Source organism: Sardina pilchardus, chromosome 1 (genome assembly GCF_963854185.1).
Source record: "Sardina pilchardus chromosome 1, fSarPil1.1, whole genome shotgun sequence".
NCBI lineage: Eukaryota > Metazoa > Chordata > Actinopteri > Clupeiformes > Clupeidae > Sardina > Sardina pilchardus.
The window spans coordinates 32177428-32189927 of NC_084994.1; the positions used below are offsets into that span (position 1 = coordinate 32177428).

At 44.3% G+C, this 12500-nt stretch overlaps 1 protein-coding gene across 1 annotated transcript in view; it reads left to right on the forward strand.

Annotated features, from left to right (window-relative positions):
• The window catches only part of txndc11 (thioredoxin domain containing 11), a 22782-nt gene that overhangs the window by 5195 nt on the left and 5087 nt on the right, over positions 1-12500 (forward strand). Inside the window, 7 exon segments of the mRNA XM_062542423.1 lie at positions 183-280; positions 1345-1474; positions 7777-7870; positions 8411-8523; positions 9621-9821; positions 10217-11054; positions 11964-12106. Of these exon segments, the coding sequence (XP_062398407.1) occupies positions 183-280; positions 1345-1474; positions 7777-7870; positions 8411-8523; positions 9621-9821; positions 10217-11054; positions 11964-12106 (1617 nt within the window).

Genomic DNA, 12500 nt, shown 5'->3' on the forward strand with positions numbered 1-12500 from the left:
AGAAGATAGATGAAGTGAAACCTGCCGTTTCCCTCTAGACTCCCCAGCGCTGAGGGACTGCTGAGTGAACTAGGTGCCCTGGTCTCCACTCATCGTTGTGACCATTTGTGTTGTTGTTTGTTGTTGTTCTTCTTGTTGTTTGCTGTTGTTGTTGACCTCGACGGGGCCTCTTGGCTGTGCAGGTGCTGTTTGTGGCAGTGAACTGTTGGTGGAACCAGGGGAAGTGCCGGCGACAGAAGAACTTCTACCAGTACCCCGTCATCCACATCTACTACAAAAGGTACCGGAAACAGTCTCACCGACTGACTGACTGACTGACTGACTGACTCTCCGGCTCCTCATTGACAGACTCTCTGACTGACTGACTCACTCAGTGAATGACTCTCTGACTCCTCACTGACTTACAGACTCCTCATTGACTGACTCTCTGACTTACAGACTCCTCACTGACTGACTCACTGACTCCTCACTGACTGACTCACTGACTGACTCACTGACTCCTCAATAACTCCTCACTGACTGACTCACTGACTGACTCACTGACTCCTCAATAACTCCTCACTGACTGACTCTGACTGACTCACTGACTGACTCTCTGACTCCTCACTGTTTGTGGACGGCTCCTGATGTAGATATGAATCTGTGAGTGATTCTGAGTTTGTGTTTGGCATGTTGAGGTTAACAGTGCCCTGGAGAGACTGAGCGTTGTCTGTTCTGGTTAAAGTATAGGTTGAGGTGTAGCATTTCTGTTGACTTGAATTTCAATTTCAATTTAACTCAAAGCTTTATTTAGCCTGACCAGCCAGACCCACATCAAGATGTCGAGTCTGGGAACTCACCGTAGGCAGTCCTCAATCGGAGGGGTGGGATAAACAGTTGTCTGTCAAATTCCCTCTCCATGCAATAGGATAGCGCTAAGCGAATCATCTTCTTTTTTTCAAGCGGCATGATGCTTAACGGTCGCAACTTCTAGTCGCATGTCATTTCATGTTAAGCCCACCGATTCTATACAAGAAGTGATTGGTTGGGTGGTTTCTGCCTGAGCCCAGCTCGAGTTAAAGGGAGAGTTGCTAGACTACCCCGGCAAATTAGATTTGCTGCCGCTAGGGGCGTCTAGATTTCTAGGCTAAGCTTTATTGGCATTGCCATTCAAATGGAAACAGTTTTGCAAACATCAAAATATGACAAATAACGCCTCCCTCTCCCTCTCCCTCTCCCTCTCCCTCTCCCTCCCTCTCTCTCTCTCTCTCTCTCTCTCTCTCTATCTCTCTTTCTCTCTCTCCCTCTCTCTCCCTCTCTCTCTCTCTCTCTCTCCCCCCTCTTTCTCTCTCTCCATCTCTCTAGGTTTGGGCCCATTGAGTATAAGGGTCCCTTCACTGCGCTCTATGTTGAGCGCTTTATCCAGAAGGTCGTCACTCCTCTCACGTATCTCCCATCCAGAGACATCCTCAAGGACTTCCTCTCCTATCATGAGGTAATACTACTACCTCCTCTCCTACCATGAGATAATGCTACTACTTCCTCTAATACCATGAGGTAATACTACTACTTCCTCTAATACCATGATGTAATACTACTACTTCCTGTCCTACCATGAGGTAATGCTACTACTTCCTGTCCTGCCATGAGGTAATGCTACTACTATCCTGTTTCAGCAGTGTCCCCAGCCTTGGTGGATGGCATACTGTTATAGGCAGGGCTGTACACTTAGCTTTTTCACTAGGAGCATAGGTGCTCCTAAATGAAAAAATTTAGGAGCACAGAAAAAAATTTAGGAGCACTATGAAATTTCCTTGAAAACCTTATTGCCTTAAGCAGGATACAGATCATTCACAGCAGTGGCAATCCTAATCTCTGCTCAAACCCTGCACACACACAGAAAATGGGTTGTCTGGTTTCTATTTCATATTTTGAATTCAGAATTTGTATACATTTTGTTAACAATTCATAGCATTAAAGGTTCTGCATAATTACTTATAGCTTAAAATTCAAAGTAATTTGAATACTTCATATTGATTACACTAACACAAGTTGTCTTTAATGATATTACAGGGGTGGTGTGTAGGTCTAATTGAGTGCCTGTCACTTTAAGCAGTACCGTAGCCTACGTGGACAATTAGATTTCATTCGGTTTTAGGAAAATATAAACGCATAGTTCAAGGATAGCCTACATGTTTTCATTCAATAACATGAATGTTATATATTCAAAAATTCAAAATACTTACAACGGGAAAGACAAATATTTCCGGTGTAATAGAAAAGATGAGTGTCCAGCAATGTGAACTTCTATGATTTAGGTAGCCACCGTAGCATGGCATTATGAGTTGTCCGTTCACTTTTTTCTTGGTCATCTTTAATTGGCTGGGTGCTTAACTTACTCTACCATCACTTGTCTTGGAGTCTGGTAGCCTTTATATGTTATAGGCTATCCAATGAGTGACAACCAGTGCTGAAAATAAAACGTTACGGTATTCTCCTCCTGATAACGTTAGTGGAATGGATTTAATGTGAATGTAGCCATAAAAAGACGCAGAGTGGCTATATATGATACAGCGCATATTTGCGATGAATATGTTCCGCCTTTTTAAAGCAGATGTAGCCTACACCGAACCTGAATCAGGATACCATCTTTGTTTCATAGAAGTCTACTAGGCCTATGTCAAATGCAGGCTTGGGTGAAGCTGGGAGGAATTTAACGCACGGTTTCCACACCATGTTTAGCTAGGCCTATATCAACCGTGATAATAATAGCCTATTTGAAATGAACACGGTAATTGTTACACTCAACATTATTTATCATTTATAGCATTTTTACCGTTTCACCGGTAATCGCATAGTCACCAACTGATTACGAACAGATTGAAGAAAAAAGAAGACTGGATTTGGTGTGACATTTCTTGCGAGGTTGATGCTGAAAGCATGAGTGTCTAGCCAGGTGCGTAAGAGTTGTCAACTCTGAAATTAGATGCGCGAAAATTGTACTATACTTTCATCCACTTGGTGTGGATTCATTTTAGGAGCAAAATGCGAATGAAAGGGTTGAAATCAGTACTCGCACGTGTGCGAGCATTTTAAATTTTATATTCGCACTAATATATATTTACGCGCAAATGCGACGACCTGCTCGCAGTGTACAGCCCTGGTTATAGGTGAAAGAAATGTGTGTAGACAATTCAGATGCAGATTTATTTTTAAACATTATTAGTTTGACAACCTGTTGGTGAAGTTTGAACCTAACCATAGCTTAATGGATGAGGGCTTTCCTCTTGGTTAACTGGCCTCTTTGTCGCCTGGTCTAGTCTCAATTCAATTCAATTTTAATTGTATTGATATAGTCTGTGAAAAATGGCAGTTTTTATGCTTGGTGCTGTTGAAAGAGGTTTTGCTTCAGGTCAGTTGGCAGAAACAGGTTTTTTTAGGTCGATGAGCATCACACATTACAGTGAGCATCACGCATTCGTCTCTCTCTTTTGCTTCATCTCTCTCTCTCTCTCTCCCTCCCTCCCTCCCTCCCTCTCTCCCTCTCTCTCTCTCTCTCTCTCTCTCTCTCTCTATCTGATTGTGCATGCTCACACATGCTTGTGTACTTGTATAACACGGCATTTTGTGACATCCCGTCATCTTTCCTGAGCCGACACTGTGGCTGGCTCGCACACTTTTGGACAGGCGACCTTTTCATTGGAATCTTTTCTGATTTTCAAAACGGGCTTCGGCGCCTAGAAACACCACCCCCGTCACGCCTCATGTTGAGATGCTGTGAAAAGTGTCAGGACGCATGAGGTTGCCCTATATCAGGGTGCGTTTAAGGACGCGGTGAAAATAGAATCTCCAGCTCCATTTAGCTTCGTCACTTCATGCATGGAACAGCAAAATTATGTCTTACGGCTCAAAGATGTCAAATGTAGATGATTAGAAACACCGTGAAACTGAGCACTTCTTCATTGGGAGTCTCACAAAGCACTGGGGGGGGTAATTCCAAGCATGTGGTTTATTGATTATTTATCTTGAATTTCCCCTAGGGCAGGGGTATTCAATTAAAATTCAAAGAGGTCCAGTTACTAAAATGTCCTCCCGGCAAAGGTCCGAATCTTAAATTGTCACTGAAAATAGTGTAGGCTACCCTGAAGTAAATAAAATCAATAACGCATGTACATTTCTAGGCCTATTTAATTTATTGTTACATTTCAAGTGTTTTCAAAGTAATATGCTTGTAACATACCAAAAAGTCTTAACTTGAATGGTACTTGAATGCAAAACAATACTGTAGTCTTTACTAGGCCTACATTTCAAGAAAGACAGACAACAGACACTGAATTTATTCTGAATAGAATAAATATAAAGTGCAAAATAACTTTGAGCAGCCTGAACTTAGGGCCTATTTCAAGCAGCCTAGGCCTAATGTAAAACATTCCGAATCTTTTGAATAAAATAAAAGTGGATCTTTAAGAAAAGAAAAAAAGACCTTTGCATACTGCGTTCTAGTATCCTCTGCTAATAGTTCAGATGTTCTTGTATCTTGTTGTTGAAGCGGACAATGGGATCTGTAAAGTTTCTGCAGCCGCATTAAGCACTCATTCACAGCTGCTGTCCCATCGCTAAATGCTCTCTTGTGTTGCATCAAAATCCACGCAATCTTTAACGAACACTAATTTGCCTGTACATGCATGCGTGATCACACGAGTAGACCTGTCATAGTGTGCTTTCAATTTGATAATTATTATCCTACCTCCGCCAAGGAAAGTAATGTTTTCATCGGGGTTCGCGTTTGTTTGTCTGTTTGTTAGCTCTCGGAGTGCTTCTCAAGTTTTACTTGCCCTCACTGCGGACTTCTGCGTGTACCTTTCCTCTAACGACCCGTGTTTGATCTCAGTGACGCACGCTAACGTCGCCACAGTTTCACAGCGCATATTCACAGCAGCACGAACGTATTGGTCCGTCCGTCCATTCATCTTTAAAAGTTCGGTTTTCACCATAATTTTTGAGCAAGCCATTTTCTCTCATCTCCTCTCTCTCCCGCTAGGCCTATTCTCTGTTGCTGAAAGGTAAACAATCGAGTTGATTGGCTTGGCTACGGACGATGCTCTTTGATAATATTAGGCCGACCATTTCAACGGGTCCGGACAGCAGCGTCACTGGGTCCGGACCCGGACCGCGGTCCGCCATTTGGTGATGCCTGCCCTAGGGGATCAATAAAGTGTCTATCTACAGTATCTATCTATCTATCTATCTATTGACAATCCTGGGAAAGTTAACATAAAGAGTAAGTGGTAAACCTCCTACAACAAGAGCCCTATGACATTGTTTTGTTAGGAGAATAATGCCTGACTGCTCTTCTATGAGGAGGTTTACCTCTTACTCTGAGTTAACTTGGGTTTGTCACTAAAGAACATACTTGGAATACCCCCCTGATTTTTTGTTTGGTTTTGTTTTGTTTTGTTTTTGTTTCTGCATGGTTTTCAAACACTACATTTGCCTGGTCCATTAGATGTTCTGTAGTTATATACTCTCAAAAATGCGTTAACCTGGAAGCCTGTTAAAGAAAACAGAATGTATTTTACATAGAGCACTTTACATTGTTCTCTGACATTTACATTGGAGCTGCATCTATTTAATTCATTATTTTCAGTATATTTTCAAAATATTTTTTGAAGATTCATTTAATAGTCAACAACTAATCAAAGCATTTTTTTGCAGCACTAATTTACATAGGGAGGGTTTACAGGGAGGGGAGGTGCTATTTTAGAAGCCCTATCTCTTTTTGCACTTTTTTCCCAACCTTTCGGGCCTTATAGAAAATCAGTGAATATACTGCACAAACTGGTAGTGATTCATTCTTGCTGGCTATGAATGATACTTTTCAAAATATTAAAGCCCAAACATGGCTTTCCGAATAATGTGTTTTTCAGGCTAAAACAGAAAAAACTGTCTGTGTTGGTAAGGGATTGACAAATGCTTCGTATACTTCCCTATGTTGAAAAATCAATAAACATTGCAAAAAAAAAAAATTATAATAATAATAATGTCATACACATACTGATTTGGAAAATACATTTTAGCAGGCCTTAGTTTTGGGACCCATTCATGCTACAGACAGGATTTGAACAAAAGTCTGACACGGTTCAACAGCAGCCTTATCTGGTTCGACGCGGAATTGCTCAACTTGTGCTAACCTTGATGTGCTGTGATGCGATGCGTGGGTGTGTTTGGGTGCTTGAGTTGGGTGGAGTGGGTGTGTGTGCTGAACACAATGGCGTGACAATGCCGCCAAACGAGTTTGGCAGGTGTCCTGCTCCTTGGGTTGACCTGCCGGGGGGGAGCGAGCGAGCGACTACTCCGTCACCTTATCTCTCGAGTACTGTGGGGCTCACGAGAGGGGGCCTTCTGAAGGCCTGGTGAATTCCGTGGGTGGGTGGATGTCTTTAAAAACACTCTGCTGCACGCTCTTATTCAGCCCAGCACGGGGAATATTTCTTAGGCATGTCTTTGCACTTTGTGACGTAATTTAGGCCTAGCTGTGTTTGCTATTCCCATTTCTTCTTCTATTGTATGAACACAATAGCGTAATTTCCTGACTATTAGCCGCGGCTTATACGTTGATTTTGCAAAATTTCTTCAGCTATGAGGTTGATACAGGGGGGCAGTTAATGTGGTTTTATTCCTTTTAACTTGCATAAAACACAGTCCTGCGGCTTATACACAATGTGGCCTAAATTACTGTAGCAACATGCCATATGAACTAACAATAGCAATATACTAACTATATAAGATGCATGTAACATCTGTAATACAATGTGAAAATAGCATTCTCAGGGTGGTGGAAGAATATAAAAAATGAAAATAGTATTTATTTTGTAGGTGCTACTTTTCTAATTTGTGGACTATTTGAATTTCTGAATGGATAACTGCTACCTAAGTCCATTGCAGCATTGGTTTTACATACGGTCACACTGCCTCAGTCATTTGTCTACATCCTCTTGATTTGCTCACCTGCCACAGCGGCGCACAGCACAGTGAAATCCCTGCCGTTCAAACCCTTTTGGATGCTGCCCCGTGCTGGCGAAAAATAAACATAACCGGGTCATTTGTGCGCTGTGACAGGCACTGTGTGGGAACCAGAAAGCTGTCCCCGTAATCATTCTTCTATCTTTAGAGAGCAAAAATATGCCTGTGTTGACAGTAGCAACAATGGGGCCTTTTAAAATGCCCAAGGGCGTTGTTGGGCTAGTTCTCTCATGACGACGCCTGGCTTATAACAGCCTGGGGCTGCAGGGAATACAAGGACATTACAGGAAATTAAAATGGAATAACTCACTGTGATGCATTATGCGATTATGTATAGCGGTTTAAAGTGAGTGTTTAAGGTTGGTTGTGTAGAAAGAAAGGAACAGAAGTGTTATTGCAAGTCGTATCACAACATTGAAGTTATTGCTCAACGTGTGCACTTGAACTCTCTTGGTGGTATCTGAGCGAGGAATTCAAAGGTATCTGTGAGTGTTGTGACCTGTTTGCTACATATCATCCTCTTTATATAAGGATGTTTGCACCTTGTTATGTAAGGTACTCGAGCACTCATCTCAAGCAGGAGTTTTGTTACTGTTTTACTTCTTTGTTCACTAAAATAGGTTTTCTTTTCTTTCTTTCTTTCTCTCTCTCTCTCTGTGTGTGTGTGTGTGTGTGTGTGTGTGTGTGTGTGTGTGTGTGTGTGTGTGTGTGTGTGTGTGTGTGTCTCTGTGTGTGTGTGTGTGTGTGTGTGTGTGTGCGCGCGCACCTGTTCAGCCAGGGGTGGTGGGGTTCTTTGAGTTCAACTCCTCCCCTCAGCCTCCAGGCTACATCACCTTCCTCTCCTCAGCCCTGCAAGCCCTCAAGAGAGGTGAGCACCCACTCATCAACCATGCAACTATACCATAACCATACCATATAACTATACCCTAGTCATGCAACTATACCATAACCATACCATACAACTATACCATAGTCATGCATTAACCATGCATTAACTTATGGAATTACCAAACCAATTACCAAACCAAACCAACTATACCATAACCATGCATTAGCCATATGTTAACTGTTGATTACCCATATTGTAACCATACATTAATTATATCATAACCTCAGCATACATTAACTATAAAATAGATATACTACGCTATTACTGTTTCATGCAACAGCCAAACTATAGCCACACATCAACCGTGAGCAGCATGATGCTATCGCCCAGTAGCGTTAAAGCACTTAATGTATGTATGGTATATGTAAAGGAGTGAGCATAGAACCACATGTTCTGAAATTGCAAGTAGACTGTTGTCATATCAGCTGGTGAGGTCTTGATTGAAGGACGTGTCATGTTCTTGCATTTCTGGTGAATTCGATCTCTGGTCTCGTCACGCTTGTTCTCTCATTGGCCCAGATTTCCAGGGGGTGGTGCGCTTTGGCGTGGTGACCAATCGCAGGGTAGCGGAGGCCATCTCGGTCCAGGAGGATGAGACGGTCTACCTGCACAGACACTTCAACTCCTCTCTGGTGAGTTTCTCAAGGCTGCACCACAGTATGCTGCTACTGACCAATCACCAGTCAAGTAGTTCACAAGGTTTCAGTGAGGATGACCGCATGAGCAAAGTCTGATAGTATTACTGTTATGGCTATGGTAATTGTTACTACTAGACTTGTTAAACCACTGTTACTATGATACCTACAGTATTGTGTTTATATTTATCGTTGCATAGTAAACACCTTTATCCAAAGCAACTTACACCATAGAATAATAATGATCAATACAATCACAATAGAATAACAGTAACCAATAGAATCTCAGTAGAATAACAGTCACCAATAGAGTCACAATAGAATAACAGTAACCAATAGAATCTCAGTAGAATAACAGTAACCAATAGAGTCACTATAGAATAACAGTAACCAATAGAATCTCAGTAGAATAACAGTAACCAATAGAGTCACTATAGAATAACAGTAACCAATAGAATCTCAGTAGAATAACAGTAACCAATAGAGTCACTATAGAATAACAGTAACCAATAGAATCACAATTCGGTTGTTAAGTCCGACGTCACAGACCCAGCAGCTATTTTGTGAAAAGACGGGTTTTGCTACTTGTAAACTTTGTCATCACCACCTTCGTTTTAGCGGTTTTAAAACAAAATCGCTAAACTTTAACAAAGTAATCAGCAGCTATGCAGCCAGATGATACATGAATGGGTAACGTCCAGGCTTCCGCGAAAAATATAGATTTGATTAGGTTGAGGCAACAAGTCCGTATAAGATGAACATTTTCTTAAAGGCTAGTCAGAATAGCGGAAAATAATAGTTTATTTTACAGTCTATGGAGAATAACATGAGAGTTTGAAAGCCGTTTGACCCGGAAAACTATTTATTATCCCATTATTACATCATCACTTAATAACCAAATAACTTGGATAATCTATTCTGCCTCCTTTTCCTCTTTCATCCTTCTCTTCCTCCCTCTCCCCCCACCTCCTTCCTCCATCTCTCCACATTTCCCTGTTTCCCCCTCCTCCTCCCCCCCCCCCTCCTCCTCCTCCTCCTCTCTCCCCCTCCTCCTCCTCCTCCTCCTCCTCCTCCTCCTCCTCCTCTATGGTCAGATCTTCCCGCGCTGGGAGCGTAACTTCACGGCGGAGAGCATCTGCAGCTGGGTGTTCCAGCACCGGGAGAGCCTGCTGCCCTGGGTGCCCCAGACCGGCGCCAAGAGCCGCAGCCTGGAGCAGGAGCTCCGCAAGGGCCCCGCGCTCCTCCTCTTCCTGCCGCACGACCCGCTGGCAGCCAATCACCCGCTGCAGGAGCAGGTGAGGAGCCCGCCCACCTGCCGGCTACGCTGGTTTTGATTGGAGCTCACCTGGATTGGGGGATCGGTGGTTGGTTGAAATGTTATACCTTTAGGGAGACATGCCCTGGGTTTGGAACATCCATTCACTCCCTATGTAGTGTACTATAGAGAATAACCACTTTATACTACATTATATAGTACTGTACCACTACTATATAGTACTATACCACTACTACTGTAGTATTAAACCACTACTACAGTACATATAGCACTACCACTATCACTTATAACAGTTATTCACTTTAAGGTAGATTTCCAACAAATTATTGTTTTCATAGTCAATTAATGTGTGTGTGTGTGTGTGTGTGTCTGTGTCTGTGTCTGTGTCTGTTGTTGTCCATGCTCTCCTCCCAGATTGCGGACATTGCTGTGCGCTACCACTCGTGCCCGGAGGATGTGACGTCACAGGACACTAAGGGCGGCGGCGGCGGCCGGTTCTCCCGGTTCCCCGCGGGCCCCGTCTGCTGCAACACCCTGGTGCTGCCCGGCTGGAGCTCCGTGTCCGGTTCCGCGCAGAACGTCTGCGAGCTCTGCCTGAACCGCTCCGTCGGACCCGCCGCCGCGGCCTCGGAGAACCCGGCGCCCGCCGACGGCGCCGGAAACGAGATCGTTGACCGCGGCAACGGCGGTGACGACGGCGGTAACCGTGGCTGCTCCGTGCCCGAGCTGGAGGCGGCGCTGGAGTCCTACCTGCGTCACCTGTCCGTTTGGGGCGGGCGCCTCACCCCCCACGCCCCCCACACCCCCCGCACGCCGCCCCCGCTGCTCGCCCCCACCTGCAGCAACGTGCGCAACACCTACAGCCCCTTCAGCCACTACAGTGCCTGCTGCCGCCCCCTGCTGGCCGAGACGGGGAACCGCACCCGCGCCGCTTCCGACGAGCCGCGGGTCTCCCCGAGCATCGAGCCCGCACGCGCTTCCGCGGCAACAGCGCCGCCCCCGGAGACGGTCGAGGCCCCCGCCGCCGACGACTGCCCGTTGGGCGACGGGATCGCGGGGCTCCGCTGTCGGACAAACAAGACGCTGCGGTTCTACCTGCTGGACTCGCACCTGCACTGGGAGCTCGCCACGCGGCTCGGGGCGCCGGGGCGCCGGGGGAACGACAGCGAGCGCACTTTCGCCGCCATCGTGGACCTCCAAGACGAGACACACTACGTTCTGGATCACAGGGGACGCCTAAAGGACACACTAGGTACAACAGCACACAGTAGCGTGAAAAGTTGTGGGTTCAATTCCCGGCTTCCACCGTTGTGCCCTCGAGCAAAGCAAATAACCCTGAGTTGCTGTGGGGACAATGGTAGAATTGAGCCATTAGTCTTAAAATAGTGTCTGCTACAAAAAATATAAATATTACAATATTAAATCGGTCTGTTAAGAAAAAAAACTCATTCATATAAAAAAACCCCCATAAATATTAAAAATGAGACATTGACATTGACAATGACATTGAGTGTCGAATGGACCAGAATTTGTCTTCAGCAATGTTGCTGGCCTTTGTTCCTGAGTATAGTTCTGATCCGTTCCAACTGATACTAGGCAGCGATTATATTCTGGAGAACTTGAAATCAGTATGCAGATTGTCATGATCATTCAATTGGAACACATGGAACCGGTTATGTAGTTGCTCACCAACATTGTTCAAAGACTTGCCATACGCATCATCACAACGCCCAATTGTTCAAAAGCTTTCACTATGCATCATCGTCTTAGCAAAATCGAAACTGAAATCATGCAATGCCCATTCAGTCATCCATCGATGCAGCCTTGTGTCGTCAGGTCAATTGTAGTCTTAGATAGCAGGCTTCGTCATTCAGTTGGCTGGGTTATCGTTCAGATGATCTAGCTGTTTTCATGCCAGAAATAGTTGTGCTCAACTCTGCGTAAGAAAAAAAAAAGTTTTCGGTGCGTAAACTAAGGGAGAACTGAATGAAACAAAAAAAGTAAACGCAGTCTCAAGCTTCAACTCATTTAATTAATGTCAAAGCATGTCAAAAGACAGACGTGTTTCGGCCTATGCCGTCTTCAGCGTCTAGTTGGTTCCGTGGTTTCTTTAGTGTTCGTTATGAGGGGGAATGACCTTTGACCTTCTCTTCCTTTGTAGAACCCTTCATCCAGAACTTCAGCACACCTCATAGCCATTTAAAGAGGCATCTAGTCGGTGACACAAGACCTCAACCCCCACAATTCTTCATTCAGGAAGTGACAACAGACACCTTCCTGGACATTGTTATGGACCCCACAAAGGTAAGGACTGATTAGATCAATTTCCGTTAGTTATGGGGTTTCAAGTTCAAAGTCCAAAGTAGGATTACATGCAATAATGCAAAGCATTTTTTGATTATTTAGATGAATGATTTGGTGTTATTGTATGACAATTTATTAGTGTTATTTCAGATGAAAATATTGGGTTAGTGTACAAACTAACAACTGCCTGGTGGTACAGTATGTGTTGTTGATGTACAACCCCCTTTAAAAATAGTACACCCCATGAGGTCCTTGTGATATGCTGCTTCATTTTGAAAGACTGTCACATTTTAGAGTGTAAACCTTTCCATCTCTCCTCTCCCCCCTTCACCCCTCTCTCTCCCTGCGTCTCTCTCCTCTCTCTATCCCTCTCTCTCTCTCCTGCCCTCTCCAT